Source organism: Rhodamnia argentea, chromosome 5, assembly GCF_020921035.1.
Source record: "Rhodamnia argentea isolate NSW1041297 chromosome 5, ASM2092103v1, whole genome shotgun sequence".
Classification (NCBI taxonomy): domain Eukaryota; kingdom Viridiplantae; phylum Streptophyta; class Magnoliopsida; order Myrtales; family Myrtaceae; genus Rhodamnia; species Rhodamnia argentea.
In genome coordinates this window covers 13669105-13690174 of record NC_063154.1, presented here as the reverse complement: position 1 = coordinate 13690174, position 21070 = coordinate 13669105, and the positions used below count along the sequence as shown (strand labels likewise).

Genomic DNA, 21070 nt, shown 5'->3' with positions numbered 1-21070 from the left:
GAAAAATATATTACAATTATAAAATATATACAAAAAAATTTCTTGTAACAGTAGGTCATGCCACGTGGGACAATAAGTGTTTGCGTTAGTCATTTCTTATCAAAATTGGCCGGACACAAGTATACATTGTGTTCGACCCATAAATACGAACTCCGCTGCCGCCAACCCTTCGCCGTTACCACTCGGAACAAGACGATAGGCCAGTCTGGACAACCACGTGCAATTGCATCCACACGACATTATTGATTTGCAGGGAGCCAGCGAGTAACGCCAATGACGCCACGAGAAATTTTGTTCCCGTTGGAAGGTGGATGGACAAAAGGCGACAAAAATGGTGGTTTCGAGGGGAAAATCAAATTATTCAGTGTGTGAAGACCATCTACGGAATAGGTTTTATCTCATTAGAAATTTAGGCGGAACTTATGTAAATATTTGAGGGGCTCTCGCTATTATTATTATTATTTTTTTTTTTTTGGGCAATGTAGCCGAGTCTTTGCGCTCGTACTCCTGAATAATAGAAAATGAGGAAATGACTACAATCGTTCTCGTACTATTAGCTAAATTGAGAAAACCCTCAAAATATGGGCAAAATATGCTGAGTCTACAAGTGGCACCTACATATACAGGTTTATTAAATAAAAAAAAAAAGGGAGAGATAAGTACGTTGGAAGTTCTAAAACTTATCACGAAAGTGCAATTGAGTCTTACAACTTTCAAAACGTGCAATCAAGTCCTAAAACTTGTAAGAAAGTACAATTGAGTCATAAAACTTTTAAAAAGTGTAATCAAGCTACAAAACTTTCGATGGCCGGTGGCCGGTTGTCAATGAGCTCGAGCCATGCCACAGGACAATGACGCCCGGCTTGGCCTTGCTACAAGCCAGCGAGGACGACCTTGTCGACCTTAGGCGAGGCCTAGCTTAACCATGCAAATCCGGTGAGGCTTGGCCTCATTTGAGACCGATGATGCCGAGTCCGCCGGCTTAGCCTTGCCTCGCCACAAGCCGACGGACTTGACCTCACAGGCTGAAGAAGAAGGGAAAAGAAAGAAAAATAAAAAGAGAAAAAAACTAAAAATTTTGAATTTTGTAGAAGAATAAAAAAAAGTAAAAAGAAAAGAAATGTGAAAGATTAAATGAAGGAAAGATGAGGGAAAATATTTTTCTCTTCTCAAAAAGAGGAAATCATTTTCCTCATTTTTGAATGTGTTTTTTTTTTCATGAGGAAAATGTTTTCCTTAATTCATTTATTTTCCGTAAATTGAAGTCGGAAAAATTCGAAAAATATTTTTTCTGTAAGTTGTTTTTCGCGAAACGAACAAAGCCCAAATATTGCCCCAACTGGAGGTATCGGATTATCATCACTGAAGTAAACCAAGTTATTGGAGCCCCCGGTGTTATGATTGAGGAATGCAAGGCTGTAATTGAAGAATATGGGGGGAGACCATAATTTAGATGTTTTTTAGCAAGGGAAGAGGCACATATAATATGCTCAGAGATGGGACAACAGGGACGCACACAAGAGGATGACGAAAAGAGTTCATTGATATTACATGACTAGAAAGCACCCACTCATATATTTTTGTTATCATCATCTTCAATCCACAAAGGCCACCACCAGGTTGTTTTTATTCCTATTGTTTAGTGAGTTGTTCTTCTGTTTAGAATTTTGCTCTCTCATTGTATCTGTTCTGGTTTCGCAGTTTAAAGCTGAGTCACCGTTCTTACCGATTGTCGTGACCCTCCCCGGGTATGGGGGTTGTCGAGGCTTAATAGGTCGTCGTTGTCCAACTCATAATGGATGGATTTCGGACGCGGACTCCTCCCAAGGCCCATTACCCAAATTGCGACAACGAGGTTTTAAAAAAAAAATCGGAGTCAACCTTAGTGTGGCCGGGTGACATGTGTATAATGTGCATGCCAACGGAGTTGCCACCAATTATTTTTTAGAGGGGATAATCGGAAACTCTATCGAGCGGTCGAGAGAGTCCATTCGATTCTATGAGAATCAGAGAAAAGGGTTTGAGGACTTGGTTACATCGAGATTGTCATTGACGCCTTTTCGATACCTAAGTTGAGTGATTTCGTAGACTAAGAATTCATACAGATATGTTTGGAGGTGAGGTACACTCTAACAATCTAAGAATTTCATGCAAATGGGAATTTTTTACCCTATCAATCACAATTAATAAAGGAAGTGCACAAATTAAGGAATCAAGAACATGCGAATAAAACACTTTCAAATCATCAATCAATCAGTCATATGGCATACCTAGTGTAGCCCTATGGGCTTAGAGAATTGTCCATTTAAGTTTGGGGATGGTTTAGGAAAAATTATGGACCACGTGTCCAGAGAGGAAAAATGGTCATTTTTAAAGGCTCGAGGACCCAAAAATCACAAATTAGGGTTGGGCCAATTGAATGTGGCCTTTTCCCTTTTTTTTTTTTTGTAATTTTTTGAAATTTTTATGGATTTTTCCTATTTTTCTATTTTTTTGAAATCTTTTATGATTTTTGTTGATTTTTTCTAATTTTCTGATTTTTTATTACTTTTAGAATTTTTAAATGTTTTTGGGACCAGGTCGACCCAACCCAAACCCTAATAGTCCCGAACCGACCTAAACGGCAACGTTTTTTTTATTTCTTTAGTTATTTTCTGATTTTTCCGAATTTTTATCTATTTTCCGAGAATTTTTATTCTTATTACCGATCCTATGGTCCAGGTTTAACAACATGGCTAAGCCACCGCCCTTAGATCAAATTACCAAATCCTATGGCTCAGATTAAACAAAGACTTGATCTGAACCGTTCGATCCGATTACCAAAATAAACGGCCACAATTAGATGGCAAGACTAATTCTTAACCGTCCGATCAACATATTATTTTTATAATTTTCAAAGATGGTTTTATTATCCGAAAAATCATGTTAATTTTCGAAAAAAATTCACAGATCGCAACACATGGCCTAATGCCAACCCTAATATGGGTTTTATTATATTTTTTTATTTTTCAAATTATTATGTTATAACCGTCCCAACTGACATAGCTACCATGTGTCTTGCCACGGGGCGCCATGTCAACACCAGGTCAATGTTGACTAGGTCAACAAGCATTGGCTTGGTCAACACTTACCGAAGAAGATGATCGGCATCGGTGATTCAGCGCCGGCGCCTCATCGATGATTGATTCCAACATCAAAACCCGGGCCAAACTTCACGATTTTTGCACCATTCAAAACCTAAGATCTTCCTCGTCAACATATATCAAATCCACAGTAAAAAAACATCCTAAAAAACTCTATTAGCTCCGGCCGAAGCTAATCTCCGGCGAGAGCTCGGCCTAGCCGTTTTTTACGCGATCAAGCTAAAGTAATCAATCAAGAAGGATCACGGGAGCATAAGAAGACTAACTTGACGAACAGGGGAGCTTGATTTGGTCTAGAACGAGCTAGTGAGCTCACGACAGTTTGGGGTTTCACAGAGGTCGACTTGACGATTTATGCAATGAAAATGCACAAAAATGATATGGATGTGATCAGCAAAGCATATAGAGTAATCTAGGACTAATTTTACTTAAAATGATTAGCTAGAACTCAAGATGCCTGGCAAGCACCTCTCGATTGCTCAGAGTTTGATCATACTTTTTTCGAAATCACCGCGCGATCAGAGGGTTTCAATAGCTTCCTTGGGGCTTTAGGATGCTTGAACAACTAGCGGCAAGCTTCGGTTTCATCGGAATCAATCTAGCGAAGCTTCGACAGGTTCGGTAAAGCTTAGCTCCAATGGCAGTCTTGCGAGCTCTCTCTCTCTCTCTCTCTCTCTCTCTCTCTCTCTCTAGAAGTCTCTTGTAACAAAATGTGAGACCCTTCAACTGAAAATGCGTGAGGCCCTTTTATTTGAATAATTGAATCTCGGCCGCGCACGAAAGCTTGAGTCGGTGGCCTTTCGCATGTGTCAATCACATGCGAAATGGTCCATTATGGCCAGCAAGAGGTGCGCAATCCGGGATACCTTGATGGGTGCTCTGGTAAACGCAATTTGATGTGAATTTGGCTCACATTTGCTCTACCTTTAGCTGGGGTGTGACCGCCGCACAAAATGAGCTGGCCGTCTCTTGTCCAGCGACCATTTGTCATCAAATTGGGCTTGATCGGAGCGGAACCTGAAGGACCACCATGCCTATCCATCGGCTTCGTCAATTATGGTCAGGAAGACCTCCGATTTGGTACTTAAAGTTTGGCCTGCAAACCTTTGAATAGTGCGGGAAAACCGATTGGGGAAGATGAGATTAGACTAGGTCTCCGGGTCGGATCCGGTCCGACCCGACAGACTCGGTTGAAATCATTTTTCAAAATTAACCTACTAATCGTGAGAATCCATCAAATTTGATCACATAATTGGACTCAGAGGAATTCTAGTTAAAAATGTGGTTTTCCGCAAAAATTCACATGGAATTATACAAAAGCCCCAATTTTCCAATTTGACCCGGAAATTAAAATTGGCAAATTCAAATCCTAAATGGCCTAATCGGTCAAAGATACTCCCACTAATCGATTCAGTAGGTCAAAAACTATAGAGTAGTGGCCTTGGTTTGCTATGACAGTCCTAGATTTTGATTAATTTCATTTTAATTGAAATCTAGGGACTAAATTGTAAGAATTTTGTGCAATTTCGTCCTTTTGGTCCAATTGTGCAATTTCCTGAAACTTTTGGGGAAAAAAAAGAGTGCAAAGGACTTGAGAAAAATGTCACAACCTGCAAAAAGTAAAAAAGGAATTTAAATTACTCAAAATATATTTTTCAAATCAATTCGGAATTATGTTCAATGAAGTAGCCCATAGTCTTGAATCTAATTTTTCAAATTTTAAGAGGCCAAAATGAAAAGGGAATAAAAATAAAAATACTAACTATTTTTTTGTATTTTTTTGGCCTCAAATACTATTTTTCCTGATTTTTAAAGCAATTTTTATATTTTCGGAAAATATTAAAAAATATGAAAAATATGAAAAATTATTTTTTGTTCAAAAATAGTTCCTTAAGCTTGGCCAAGGTTCCCAAAATTGATTTTTTCAATTTTTTTTTTACTTTTTATGGATTTTCTATGAATTTTCTAAAAAATAAACCGATTAAAAATCAAAAGTTAACAATGATTTGCAGTGCTATGGCCACCTCACATTTATCATCACTAGATCGTTTAGCTCACTCATCACTGCAAAACAACTCGTTTGTATCAATCTGGACTTGCTGGAAGAATAGGTTATCCTCGAACTTGAATTATTCTTGATTTAGTAAGTTGGACATGAGGAGCATTGCATTTGGTAGACACAAAGGGTTGGAAAGAAGAGAATTGCCCGCGAAAGAGAAGAAGATGAAGGAAAGTGGGAACTCAAGGAAAGAACCATAAAAGAGGGTACGACACTTGACTATTGAAGCATGCTAAATGGTAAGCCACGCAAGGGCTAATATGGTCAAATTATTGTGAAAGGGAGGGTTTAAGCCAAAAGAAGAGTGAAAAAAGCGAGACCCTTTGGTTTTAGCTATTTGAAATGATACAAATTCCTTCATTCTCTTGTTCTCAATGCGAATAAATTGTTTGAACATACTTTTTCGGATACGAACTTCTTTATTCTTTCTAAGTCATCTTCTTCTATAGAAGCGCATCCGTTTCAAAAGCCTCCACTTTAGTTGTAGGTGGCATCCCTATTTAGTTTTGAGTCGATGGTCGTTGATTAAATTTCGAATCAATTTGTTAAAATTTGATTACTTTATAGAGTCTATCTCGCCAATCCATGTTGTCGATTAAGTTCCAAGACAATTTGAGTTCATATATTATCCTGTTCTAATCAAATTGGTTGTTGTCTGTTTGCCTATGATACTTCCTATCCGGAGTTGGCTCGAGGACCTTGTCTTTCTTAGTTAAAAGCCAAAGAACAACTTTCAACAAAAGATATTTCTGTTGTTTCTAGCACTATCACCTAGAGGAGGGTGAATAGGTAATTTTGAATAATCTTGACAAATTAAGGAGGAATTAAAGTAATCGGGATAAATATCGTGTGAAGTTAGAGTCCGAGGAAGAGCAGTGTTGTAATCAGATTCACATGTTTACATTATACTATCAAAGATAATAATAAAGATTCGGGAGACAGAGAAAATTTGTACATAGAAATTATAGTGATTCGACTTATTGCAAGCCTACATTCACTCTTCACGCATACGGTCTACTGGCTGGATTTTACTAGTGAATCAATAAGAGGTTACAATGAGTGGAGATTCTCAAATTGATATATAACACTATCTCACACGATCACTTTTCTCAAAGCCTCTCAAGAATTAGAACTTTGAAGCTTACTAAGACAAGTATGCGAGGTAAAAGTTCTCTTGTACTTTGAAATTTTAGATTCACAACACACTTCGCTTCAGCCCTTGAATCTCCTTTTATACTCCTAAAAATCATGTTAAAATCCATTTGAGGGCTAGTGTGCATAGTCAATAGCATCATGTTTGTCCAAAAGACTTCGTGTTTTGGTAATCTGCAGTTCATCAATCAAGTAAGAAAACACATGTTAAAGCTCCCCTCTTTCCACACCCTATAAACTCTCGGTTAAATATGGATAGGTCCACTCTCCTGTTAAGTGCAGCCTGCTGAATGTTCTGGCAAGCGATGAACAACGGATAAACAAGATCTTCACACATATTTATACGGGACATGACTGTGGCAATTTATTTGAAATTCAAACTCAGCCTTCAGACCTAGGAACGGAAGAGGCCATCTTCCTCCTGGAGTCAAGGTTTCCACTAGCTGCGTACTGTCGGTGAGCAAGTCCGTTAGGCTTTGGAGCACATCTGCGAGCAGGCACAAGGCCCACGTGACGAGCCGCTCCCTCTGCCAGAAGGGGGTCATGACCCGGCACTCAACCGCCGCCACCACTACGTTGTAAGACTCATCAACAAGGATCCTAGCCATGGAGACCAATTAATACTAAACTCATCAAAATGAGTCATATATCCATTTCTTAACCCTAATATAATGAACTGAGCTGTTAAATAGATTAGTTATATTCAACAAATGTGTCATAAATAGGTCATAAATGAGTTTATAACTTACTTAGATCCAATCCGCTTTTATGATTCTCTCTTCTGCCACACCCTCACTCGATCTCGTGCTCATTTACTCCGTACTTTCACCCCTGTTTAGGTATGAGTTTTTTTTAGATTGGATTAAATTCAGAAGTGTTTTAAGATTAAGGATTGGGTCAGGTATGAATTTCGTATGGGTTGGGTTGGGTCGGGTATGGGTTTGGTATGAGTCGGGTCGGGTACGAATATTGTTACAATATAATTGACTTTATATTAGTATCAATATTTCAGTGGTGGTTGCAATACTGTTTCTGGCTTTCTTTCCCCTCTTTTGATGAGTTACTGCCAGTGCTTGCTTTCTAGCAGCACATGTACATCAGAAGACACAAATCTTGCCTGACACTGATTATCCGCTTCTTTCAAATTGTTAGGCTTTTCTACCCCATTTTGATTCATCAACGTGCTGGTGCTTCAGACCCATCTATGTTGTCGGCTATGTTTTGGTCAATGAAAGAAGTCCAAACTCATCACTTTGGAAATGCTAATCTTGCGGTTTTTTACTTTGTCACTAAGTGGAAGCAGATCTTAATTGCAGATTCAATGTGTAGAATGGTCTATTATTCTCTAGTAAATAACTCTGATATTCTGGAGTGCCCTTGGGCATGGGGTTGACATGCAGACATTACCTCTTATGTTTCCATAAACTTTTAAGATTTAAAAGTTTCGATAAATTTGTTTTTTTTTTTTTTTTCATATAATGTTTTATGACTGGTCTTTCAATTTGTAGGATGGGGGATGTTTTGTCTTCGTTGTCGTCAAAGAAGGACATCGTTCCATATGAGAATTTCACAATTTTTGACAGGAAGAACATGGAATTTTGGTGTGCCTGATGAAGAGAAACGGAATTATAGTTGTTGATACGTCTTCAATGGATCGGAAAATTCATGGAAGGATGTGACATATCTGGTGCGAGATACTCTCGCGAAACTATTCATACGACATTATGGAGTGAATAAATATTTCACAGGGCTTCATTCTGCTTTGAAATATCTAGCCTTAAGATATTATGGAATAAGTTTGTGGATGACCTTTCCTTTGTTTTATCTTAGGTTATATTCCATCAACACACACTTTGGTGCATTGGTGGTGCATAATCTTGGTTGTTGTTTAACAGATGTTAGTTTGCTTGGAAAAGCTCCAGAAGTACCTGCATTCATGTTACTCTGTGCATGACAACACTTCTGGAGTAAAAATCCATTTGGTTACGCAACTTCTCTCATCTTTCCAGAATGACTATTTTTTTTTCTTCTTTTTTTTTTTTTTCCTTCTTGGTTTTTGGCCACTGGGTCATCTCTGTCCGGAACAACATTATCAAGTTGGCAGACTTGAACGATCACTGTCCAAGAAATATGATAGATTCTTGTTCTTCCATCATGCTTCCAACGTGGTACAATTGAATTTTGCAACGATTGGAATTCGTAGGAGTAGTAGAATGCCTGACGATCTTTGAAGATGGTTTTCATCTTTTACTTCACGGGCTCTTTCCCATCGAAAAAGGGACTCGATGTGTCACAGGTTATGGATTTCGTCACTCCCAGAGCTCTTCCTGTCGCCGGTGTTAACTTATTTAGCCCGGAAGCGAATGAGGCCTTGATCGCAATAGAATTCTATAGGTGGCACCGTGAATTCAAAGAGACCTAGGATTTGCGACATCGAAAACCAACTAATGAAAAATTAAGGACTTGATTGCATCTCTTTTAAACATCTTTGGCTTTGGCCCCGTTTGATTTAGTATTAGAAATGAGCATTGGAGCTCTAAAGTCCCTTGGCCAAATGCAAATGGTGTTTGGTTCATTTTTTAGCTCACTTTGGGTAGATGCAAATGCATCTCAAATGCTCTCCAAAATCCTTTAGCCCAAAGTACCTCTAGAGGTACTTTGGGCTAAAGGATTTTTGCAAAATGCAACTATTTTTTTTTTATTTTAACTTTGTCACATTCGTTTGCCGCCGCCCGCCTACCCGCCGCTACCGCCCACCACCGCTCACCGCCGCCGGCTCACCGGACCCCGTGACCCGCCCCGCAGGCTGCCCCCCGTCGCCCGTCGCCGCCGCTTTTTTTTTCAAAAAGTAAAAATACTTTACAAAGTTCATTTTTCACCAAACAACATTTACGTCAAAGTTGATTTTCAAATATGTTTTTAAAATACACTTTACCAAACATTACTTGTATTTTGAAAAAGGCCTTTAACCCAAAGATATTTGTATTTTCTCAAAGTCTCTTGGCTAAATACTAAACCAAACAGGGCCTTTGTAGCGGCCTGAAATTTATCAAATCATGAGGCTATGAGTTTTTATCGTGTCCTAGACTCCTACCTTACCTGCAATTTGGCTATCGAAATTCTTCGAGAAAGATCGTGGATGGATTTGCTAAATTTGTTCGAGTAAGCTCAGCTTTGCGGTCGGAAACCCTAGGAAGTCTTGAAACCCTCAAGTTCATCCTCCCACAATATGAAGCTAAGAAAGTAAAGTAAATCTTTGTGTCTCGCACAAGTGGGGAATGTTGAGGTAAACTAAAAAAAAGTTGGATAGAGCCGGATCTAAATGTTAGTTAGATAAGCATCATGTAGTAAGAGAAGTGGTTAGGAATCCTGTAGATTATCCCATGGGGGTGGTGAAGGGGGAGCCCCATTTGGTAGAAAAAATCCGCAACCCCTTGGGGTTCCGTGTTGGAATAGATGAGATTTTACCAAAAAAAAATTGATAAAAGAGAACAAATATTTCTTTTTCTTATGCGAAATTGACACAAGATGAGGGAAATCGCTATTTCAACTTCGAATTCAAAAAAGAATATTTAAAATAATCTATAATAAAAATGAGTTGGCTAAAGTACATTACAAGTGGTCAAACTTGTGTACGACGCTCACTTTAATGCCAAAACTTTCAAAATGATCACTTAAATACCAACTTTTTTTAAAAATGATCAATTCAAGGCCAACTCCAATTTAAGCCGACGTAGCTCTCCAAAAATCCATTGTGACTTTTTTTTTTTATTAATATTTGATTTGACATAGCTCCCTGGAGTAAGTACTAATGAGCTGACATAGCTCGCTAGAAATTCGACATGATCTTTTTTTTTATTAATATTTGATTTGACATGGCTCACTGGAGTTAGTACTGAAGTGAGTATTTTTCAAAAAAATTGATACTTAAGTGATCGTTTTTAAAAGAAATTGACACTTAAGTAACCATTCTGAAAGTTTTGGCACTAAAGTGATCATTTTAAAAAAAAAAATTGACACTTAAGTTATCGTTTTAAAAGTTTTGGTACTAAAGTAAGGGCCTTACATAAATTTTGACACTTGTAGTGTACTAAAGCCAAAAGAGTTCCATCATATATATAGTTATAGCAAACTAATACTTCAAGTTCTCACTACACAAAGGGAAATCCTTTACTCATTCCTTATTTTATTAGTCAATGATCCAATGACTAGATCTCTATGCTTATTTCGATATAAAACGTAATATTGAAATTATTTTTCATTCAGTGAAAGTCCCAACTTTTTAATATATCTATGCTTTCTTTTAACAACTCCATTTTGAGGAGCAATCTGATAGTTTTAACTTGATAAGTGTTTTGCCAAGGTTGGTTTAGCCTTCATGGAAAATTGCTCTTCTTATCACTGATTGCATAAATTCCTTGGCCCCAATTCCTAAAACCACAATCGCCGAGGGATTATTCTAATAGCCACTCTTCCTATTTGGGAAGAGAGAGGTGGGGGGCTCGAATTCTCATCTTTAGGGGATTCGAATCTCCACCTTCGAGGGAAATGGGGTGGGGACGCATGAGAAGAGAGAGCAGGGTTTCATAACCTATGCACACCATATAACGCACACGATATGATTTGTATAGTAAAAACACATTTAATTCCATTGTTATAGAAAGTCAAACAAAGTTAGTTGATTGGTTGGTAAAGGCCCATTCTTGGAGTTACAGTCCTTTGGTGATGATTAGCATCCATCTATCATAAATATCATTATCATTCAAAACAAGGATAGTTACTAAAAAAATCTTAAACCTATTACAATTGTGTTAATTCAATCCTAAGCTTTTTCTTTTTTACCGATTTAGTCATAAACCTTTTGCAATTGTGTTAATTCAGTCAATCCGAACAATTTTGGCCAATCGGTGTTGAAATGTGCGCCATCCAACGATATAGTTTAATATTTTTTTATTTTTTCCTTCTTTTTTTCCTTTTTCTTCCTTCTTCTTCCTCTAGCTGGCTGGCAAGGTTGGCCTCGCTAGGGGCTCGCGATGGCGACCCCGCCCACCCATGGCCAAATTAGCTAGAGAAAGAAGTAGGAAGAATGAAAAAGAAAAAAAAACTAAAAAAAATATTTAAAAAATTATCGGACTACCCACGTTAGCCGGCATCCACATTAGTGATGGCCAGCCAAAATCGGTCGGATGGACTGGGATGACACAATTGCAAAATGTTTAGGATTGAATTAGGAAAAAAAGTTTATGAACGAATTGGCACAATTGCAATATATGTATGATTTTTTTGGTAATTTTCCCTTCACAACACAATCCCCACCCCACATAAGCATCAATCAATTTTTCATGAGGGTATCATTTACGGGACTTTATTGGTATCAACCTTTTTATTTTATCATTTAGTAATTCTATGCCATTCAAGAATTTAGCGGAGGGAGACATAACCTACAAAGGATTTGCACGTCCTATACTCTAAAAAAGATATATTTAAAAAATTATCGGACTACTCGTGTTAATTAGTCGACATCCACATTAGCGATAGCCGACCAAAATCGGCCGAATGGATTGGATTGGACTGGCACAATTGCAAAATATTTAGGACTGAATCAGAAAAAAAAGAAAATTTAAGAGTGAATTGGCATAATTACAATATATTTATGGTCTTTTTGGTCATTTTTCCTTCACAACACAATCCCCACCCCCACATAAGCATCAGTCAATTTTCTATGAGGGTATCATTTCTGGGACTTTCTTGGTATCAACCTTTTTATTTTATCATATAGAAATTCTATGCCATTCAAGAATTTAGCGGAGTGTGACATAACCTACAAAGGATTTGCACGTCCTATACTCTAAATAAGATAAACACTGGAGTCAGAAAGGTCAAAAGACTACACATGTAGACAGTTCAATACTGTCGGGTTTCCCTTTTGTTTTGGCCCAAATTTGCCTGACATTGCTCAATCAAAACAGTTAGTTTTGTTATAAATAGATTAATCATAGGTGGATGTTTCACCTTTCACCATTTCCTCTTCCAATGTATGTTACAAATACATTGATGTACATTGATGTACATTGATATGGATTGATGTTGCACCTTTCACATCCCATGAGCGGTTTTTCCTCTCCCAATGTAATATACCCTCTAGCCTATAAATAGAGGCTTTTGTAAACTTGTTGAGGCAATGGAAAATAGTTAACATTTGCTCCCCACTTCTCTCTTATCTCTTCTCTAATATTTTAAGTTGGTGTTATGTTTCTGAGTTGATTCCAAAGATCGTCGTTTACTTTTACAACACGTTATCGGCACGAACCGGTTAGAATCTCGGATATCACTTGAGGTAACACATCTTTACCTCTTCATTATCTAACATCTCTACATTTTCTTTTAAGTATGTCAAACATTACCAAGAGAGAGTTTGCAACGTTAGATATTACCGGAAGTAATTATCTAACATGGGTTTTTGATGTCAAGATACACTTAACATCATTAGATCTTAGTCGATCTATTCTCCCAGAATCTAATTATACCTCGGCCCGGAAGGCTAAGGCTTTTATCTTCATTCGCCACCATTTACATGAAGATTTAAAGGCCGAGTATCCGACCGAGGAGGACCCTGCAATTCTATGGCAATCCCCGAAGGATCGCTTTGATCATCAACAAGAAGTGGTCCTTCCTCATGCCAGGTTTCAATGGATCAATTTACGCTTTCAGGACTTTAAGTCCGTAGCGTAATATAATTCTGCTATTCACCGAATTGTATCACAATTAAGATTCCGTGGCCGATAGATCACAGAGATTGAAATGTTGGAAAAAATATTATCTACCTTTCATGCCAATAACCTTGTACTCCAACAGCAGTATAGGGCAAAGAATTATTCAAAACATTCGGAATTAATTTCTGCACTACTTGTAGCAGAAAAGCACAACCAGTTGTTGATGCAAAATTATAATTCCCGTCCTCATGGATCTGCACCTGTGCCTCAAGCACATGTCGCACGTCATAAAAACAAGAGTCACTGGCATTGGAAGGGCAAAGGGCGTAACTTGAAAAATCAGCCTTATAAGAGCCGAGATAGAGGTTCACAAGGACCTAAACGTGGTCCACAAAGAAAAAAAGGTCCAGAAGTACCTAACCAGGTTGGTGCCAATGTTTGTCATAGATGTGGTTCTACAGGCCATTGGTCTCGCACTTGTCGCACCCCAAAGCACCTGGTTGACCTCTATCAAAGGGAACAAGATGAGAGAAAAAGGGAAGCCAATGTTGCAACCAAGCCCTTTATGGAGGATAAAGAATCATCTCTTGATAATACATCTTTTGATATTGATCATTTTTTGGATTTAGATTAAGCAATACATATAAGTTTATGTTTATTCACATGTATTCTCTTAGTTTTTGAATAATATTCACGTTTAATATTATAATTTCATTTCTTACTCTTTTATGTTAGTCATCAATGATGCTGAGCAATTATCTTGAGGAGAACAATGGTATTCTTTGTCTTGTAGACAGTGGTACCACACATACTATCCTCCAGCAGAGGAAGTTCTTTGAGGCATTAAAAAAATGCGAAGGGAATATTACCACTATTTCAGGCGATAGTAATATAATTACGGGCTTCGGAAAAGCTCGTGTAATATTACCAATGGGCACAAAAATTTTTATTAATGATGCTTTATTTTGCCCACGGTCTAAAAGGAACCTACTTAGCTTTAAAGATATCCGTTCCAATGGGTTTCACGTTGAAACCGAGACCAAAGGTGGTAAAGAATACTTGTATTTAACTCAGATGAGTGGATACGAAAAACAAATTATGGAAAAGTTACCATCATTCTCCTCCGGGTTATATTATACTTACATAAATGTGAGTTATAAACATGTTGCGATGAACCCGAAGTTCACAAACCCGGAAGGTTTTCAATCATGGCATGACCGTTTGGGTCACCCAGGGTCGAATATGATGCGCCGAATATTAACACATTCAATTGGACATTCATTAACAAATCGTGGGCTCCCTTCACCCACTGATTATGTATGCGATGCGTGCGCCGAGGGTAAATTAATTGTACGGCCGTCTCTTAATAAAGTAAGGGTGGAATCTCCTATATTTTTACATAGAATTCAAGGAGATATCTGTGGGCCTATCCACCCCGCATGTGGACCTTTTAGATACTTTATGGTCCTAATTGATGCTTCAACGAGATGGACATACGTTGACCTGTTGTCAACACGTAATATGGCCTTCGCAAAATTACTCACTCAGCTAATTAAATTACGTGCACAATTCCACGATTACCCGATCCAGAAGATCCGGTTAGATAATGCTGGTGAATTTACGTCTAAAGCCTTTGATGACTATTGTATGGCTATTGGGATAGACGTGGAGCATCCTGTGCCACATACTCATACACGTAACGGCTTAGCAGAATCTTTAATCAAACGCATGAGAATGATTGCTAGACCGTTGCTGTTGAGGGCTAAATTACCCTTTAGTTTATGGGGACATGCGATATTGCACGCTGCATCATTGATTAGAATTCGACCCACTGCATATCATGAATACTCCCCGATTCAACTTGTACGTGGATGTGAACCCGATGTTTCCCATCTGCGAATATTTGGTTGTGCCGTATATGTTCCTATACCACCTCCACAGCGTTCCAAAATGGGGCCTCAACGTCGACTTGGTATTTATGTGGGATATGAATCTCCATCTATTATAAAATACTTGGAGCCCCGGACGGGCGACTTGTTTATTGCCCGGTTCGCTGATTGTATATTTGATGAGGCACATTTCCCGGCATTAGGGAAGAAAGCCTGAAGCTTAAAGAATGCCGTGAAATTTTCCGGAAGGAAGATCAATTGAATTACCTTGATCCACGTACAAGCATGACTGAACTTGAAGTTCAGAAGATTATTGACTTGCAACATTTAGCAAGTAAACTGCCGGATGCATTTACCGATCACAAAGGGGTGACTAAGTCCCATATTCCCGCAGAAAATGCACCACCTAGAGTGGAGATCCCCTTGGGACAAAAAATGTCCGATGAACCTAGTCAACGCCGAAAGCGTGGACGACCCACGAGGGCTAAAGACATAAATCCGCGGAAAAGAAAAAATATTCAATCACCTAATGCGCCTCCTGCAGAGGAAAGCAATCCCGGTGAAATTAGTGCAAATGCCCCAAATAACAATTCCGGGAATACGGAACGGTCAAATCCTATTGATTTGGGAAACGATGAGGATTTGGTTGATATTAATATAGAGGTTGCGATAAACTATATGAACACGGGAGTGAGATATGATAGAATTACAACCGTAGTCGACGATTGCTTTGCCTCCTCAATAGCGCTAACTGTCTCAAAAGATAATCTGGATCCGGAACCAAAATCCATTCTTGAATGCCAGAAGCGTTCAGATTGGAATACATGGAAGGAGGCAATTAAGGCGTAACTAGACTCGCTTAATAAACATTGTGTTTTTGGACTCGTTGTCCGAACACCCAAAGATGTTATCTCTGTTGGATATAAATGGGTGTTTGTAAGAAAATACAATGAAAATAATGACGTGGTAAGATATAAAGCGAGACTAGTTGCCCAAGGGTTTTCGCAGAGACCCGGTATAGACTTTGATGTCACTTATTCTCCCCGTAATGGATAATATTACGTTCCGTTATTTGATCGGTATGGCGGTAAGTATGAATCTAGATATGCACTTAATGGATGTTGTAACTGCATATCTATATGGGTCACTTGACACCGATATATATATGAAAGTCCCCGAATGATTTTCGATTCCCCGGATGGGAAAGAATGAAAATCGTAACATATACTGTATCAAATTGCAAAGATCATTATATGGTCTTAAACAATCGGGTCGTATGTGGTACAATCGGTTAACTGATTACCTCCTGAAGCGGGGATATGTGAATAATGTAATATATCCTTGTGTGTTCATAAAAAGGTCATCAAATGGCTTTGCCATCATATCCGTATATGTGGATGACCCGAATATAATTGGAACCCCAAAAGAGCTCGAAGAAGCTCGTTCTCGCCTAAAGAAGGAATTTGAAATGAAGGACTTGGGTCAAACCAAGTATTGTCTTGGCCTACGGATCGAGCACCTCCCGGAAGGAATTTTATTGCACCGGTCTAATTATACAAAGAGGATATTAGAGACATTTTACATGGATAGATCTCATCCTCTTAGCACACCAATGGTGGTACGTTCACTTGAAGTGGACAAAGACCCATTTAGACCAAAAGAGGAAAGCGAGGATAGGTTAGGACCTGCAGTTTCTTACCTTAGCGCTATAGGAGCACTGTTATATCTTGCAAATTGCACCGGACACGATATTGCATTTGCAGTAAATGTCCTAGCTAGACACAGTGCCAATCCAACCAGTAGACATTGGAATGGCGTTAAACATATCCTACGTTACCTTCAAGGAACTGTTGATCTTGGTTTATTTTACCAAAGAAACAAATATTTAACATTGGTGGGACATTCGGATGCTAGATATATGTCCGATCCTCATAATGCCAAATCACGGACTGGTTATGTGTTCCTCTGTGGAGGTACGCCGGTTTCATGGAAGTCAGTAAAACAAAATGTAGTTGCCACTTCCTCAAATCATTACGAGATTATTGCATTATTTGAAACCGCCAAAGAATGCGTTTGGTTAAGAACTTTAATACACCACATTCAAGATTCATGTGGTTTATCCTCAATTCATGATGCCCCCACTATACTTTTTGAGGATAATGCGGCTTGCATTGCACAAATGCATGATGGATTCGTCAAAAGTGATAGAACTAAACATATTTCACCTAAGTTATTTTATCCACATGAGCTTCAAGAAAAAGGTGAAATAAATATCCATCAAATTCGCTCTAGTGACAATCTTGCAGATTTGTTCACTAAATCCCTACCTACTTCCACATTTGAAAAACTTGTATATAGAATAGGGATGCGTCGACTTAGGCGACTACTTCAATCGGGGGGAGCGAATTAACCATCCTCGAAGGATGGAACCTAGAAGGTTTATGGTCGTACTCTTTTTCCCTTTTGTAAGTTTTTTTTCCCATAGGGTTTTTACTTGCTAAAGGTTTTTAATGAGGCAACCTACATGCAATGACTATTACAATGAGGGGGAGTATTATACACATTGTACTCTTTTTCCCTTCGCCGAGTTTTTGTCCCACTGGGTTTTTCTTGGCAAGGTTTTTAATGAGGCAGTTTAAACAATGTATAATAAAAGGTGAACATCCAAGGGGGAGTGTTATAAATATATTAATCATAGGTGGATGCTTCACCTTTCACCATTTCCTCTTCCAATGTATGTTACAAATACATTGATGTACATTGATGTACATTGATATGGATTGATGTTGCACCTTTCACATCTCATGAGCGGTTTTTCCTCTCCCAATGTAATATACCCTCTAGCCTATAAATAGAGGCTTTTGTAAACTTGTTGAGGCAATGGAAAATAGTTAACATTTGCTCCCCACTTCTCTCTTATCTCTTCTCTCATATTTTAAGTTGGTGTTATGTTTCTGAGTTGATTCCAAAGATCGCCGTTTACTTTTACAACAAGTTTGAGATTGTCCCATGAAGGTGAAAACAAAAAAGCGTGCCAATGTACAAAATTGCCGATTCGAGATCGTGATTCGGAAGTGGCGAAAGTTATTCAAGTCGAACCACGGCCCACCTGCGAGTCCGAGCCAGCTATTTGAGAGCCCGAAATTACACCTTACAAGCCCAATTGAGAGACCGACCCGACCCGCATAATTGGTTCGCGAAGTTGGATCACCCATCTGGCACGCTCGCATTCGCAGTGGCTTAAATCGTAATTATCAAGAGATTTTCCCTTCGCTCGGGGCACAAAACGTAAAATCCCAAATCAGAGCCAAAAGACAATTAGGAAAAACAGAGAGAGACAGATCGGACCAGGAAGCTCTGTGCGAGTGCGGAAAAGGTTTTTCCCCGTTGAGATCCGATCCGACCATTCGACGATGTCATCGACGTTCAGCGGCGACGAAACGGCACCGTTCTTCGGCTTCCTCGGGGCCGCGGCTGCTCTCGTTTTCTCCTGTACGCTCCTTCGAAACCCTAACCTCGATCTGCTTTTCCTCTTTCGATTTTGTATCGCGGCCCCTTTTTCACTTTTTTTTTTTCTGTTGCGTTCGGCTAGAAAATTCCCTTGCCATTTGTATCGCACTTTGCGGATTGGATTGTCGAGATGTCGGATTGTTTTTGGGTGAAGTGATCGGAAATGGTGACGATGTCGACTTTTTTCAATAATGATCGGGCAGTTAGGTTGGTGGAACTGGAATTAGCAGAGTGTATGTCATCTGCTTGGTGCGTTCTGTTGAAATAGAGGACGCCGGGTCGAAATTTTTTGTCTTTAGGCATATTATTTGGTGATAGATCTGTATTGTAAAATAGGATTGTCGTGCTTGGCCTTATAGGCTGGATTGAGCTGTGGCCAATGAGAGACTGAGGTCCTGTTCACTGAATCGAGAAAGCCGATTATTTACTGAGGAGTTACGGGAAAGTATGTTAAAAAAATCATCTTTTGGTAGCTATAACATGAAAATTCTGAGTAGATTTAGGGCAGAAAGAATAGAGTGGCAGATTGTAACGTGAAAATATTTTCAGTATTGAACACGATGTGAATTTTCCACCTCCAATGGTAACAAGGAGAAAGAGTGATCTAGTTCAGTAGATAATCCTGCTTGAGGTTCCTGATATGCTAGTGAGCGAAGTGGAAGCAGTTTAAATTGTTTTAGGAACATTCTTGTTTTGGAAGCTCAGTAATTGCATTCGGGTAAGCACAGCTGCTTGCACACTTGGATTGTGATTTATTAAGGCCACAAAATTATTTTGAGACTTACTCCACACAAATTCTAGACATTTGAATGCTCTACCTTCTTTTTGTTTGGTTTCTTGTTCTGGATAGACATTTGCATGCTCTTCCACTTCTTGTTGTTTGGTTACCTGTTCTCGATAATAGACATTTGAAATGTTTTTTAAATGCTCACTAAGTATTTCTGATGTACAGGTATGGGAGCAGCATATGGAACGGCTAAAAGTGGTGTGGGTGTGGCATCAATGGGAGTTATGAGGCCCGAGCTGGTTATGAAGTCAATTGTTCCTGTTGTCATGGCTGGAGTGTTGGGTATTTATGGGCTTATTATTGCTGTTATTATAAGCACAGGGATTAATCCAAAGGCCAAGTCATATTACCTCTTTGATGGGTATGCACACCTTTCATCTGGTCTGGCTTGTGGTCTTGCCGGACTTTCAGCTGGTATGGCGATCGGAATTGTTGGTGATGCTGGTGTCAGGTAAGAATCCTTCACATGGTGTGTCTTATGTGAACTCATATTGTATTATGTTCTCTGTTTAAGTGGGATTTGATAAGTTCCCTGAGCTTCAATCTTTTCTCGGTCCATTGCAGTGTGCTGTAATGGCAATTTAAATAGGATTAGTGTCTTTCATTATGAAATAATGCTGACTTATGTTAGTAACCACTAATTCAAGGAACAATGTTCAATGCCAAAAGAACTTTAGAGCTTAGAGTTTAAAGTACATCTTTGTCTTTAATGAGTTGGAGTACAAAACTTTACATCGTACATGAATTAATGAATTGCCTTTTGTCATCATCCAAGTCCTTTTTTTTTTTTTTTTGTGCCTGACTTAATTATATGTTTTGGTGTCTATTATTTAGGTGTAGTCTTTTATCCCTTTATTAAATAGCATTCCTTCACCTGATTTGATTCCTTACTGTGAAGTTGAGAATTGGATGGATATGGACCTAGGTCTACTGCATATGAGGGACTGTTTTTTTCCAGTTGATGTACGTTGAACGCTGGTTTTTGAAAGTGATTTGTTAATGTCAATGTGGGTCTGTCGAGATACTTAAAGAGAAAAAACCAATTGGATGATTTTCATATTGACATGAGATTGTCTCAGCATTTGCTACATTCTTCCCCTAGATGCTAGGGCTGTGCCTAGCATTGAAGTTCACCATATTTCATGCAGCCTTTTAACAAACTTTTGATGTAACTTAAGACGATAGCTGCAAACTTAACCGATTCACTTCACCAATGTAGATGCTTTTGTTTGATGCTTACTTTTGGAAGGAGTTTAAGCCAGGTGAAAGATTCTCCTTTTCTCATATGAAAAATTTCTCCTGAGGAAGATATTTTGATCTTGTCCAGAGCTAACGCGCAGCAGCCAAAACTCTTCGTTGGAATGATCCTCATCCTCATTTTCGCTGAAGCTTTGGCCCTTTACGGTCTTATCGTGGGCATCATCTTGTCTTCTCGAGCAGGCCAGTCCAGAGCGGAGTAAGGAGGGAACTGCTGAACCAGGCCAGGATTTTGTCAGCATCTCTCATGAGAAAATTATCTCTCCTGTTTGCCGTTTTGGGATGGTAGGATAGCCCTCTAAGTGCCCTTTGAAGTTCTTCCGTAGAAGTGGTTATTCTGCCAGTCCTGAGAGTTGCTCTTGGTTAGTTTTCCCCCAGAAGTATTCTCTCCGAAAAATAAAGGATATTGAACCTGTCTTATGTCATCTATTGGTCTTATTATTACTGTTGAAAGTAGTATTTGACTGGTGCGCGGCCATCTTGTTTCAACTGTTTATTTACCTTATGTCTTTGTTATGTACAACATGTTCTCAGATCCTCAAATGTTTTTATCGCCGTTC

At 38.8% G+C, this 21070-nt stretch overlaps 1 protein-coding gene across 1 annotated transcript in view; it reads left to right on the top strand.

Annotated features, from left to right (window-relative positions):
• Window positions 1-21070, top strand: part of LOC115741969 (V-type proton ATPase 16 kDa proteolipid subunit) — a 22898-nt gene extending 1828 nt beyond the window's left edge. The window contains exons 2-4 of the mRNA XM_030676021.2: window positions 18286-18448; window positions 19419-19704; window positions 20581-21070. Of these exons, the coding sequence (XP_030531881.1) occupies window positions 18370-18448; window positions 19419-19704; window positions 20581-20713 (498 nt within the window). The 5' untranslated portion in view covers window positions 18286-18369 and the 3' untranslated portion in view covers window positions 20714-21070. The remainder of the gene's footprint in view (window positions 1-18285; window positions 18449-19418; window positions 19705-20580) is intronic.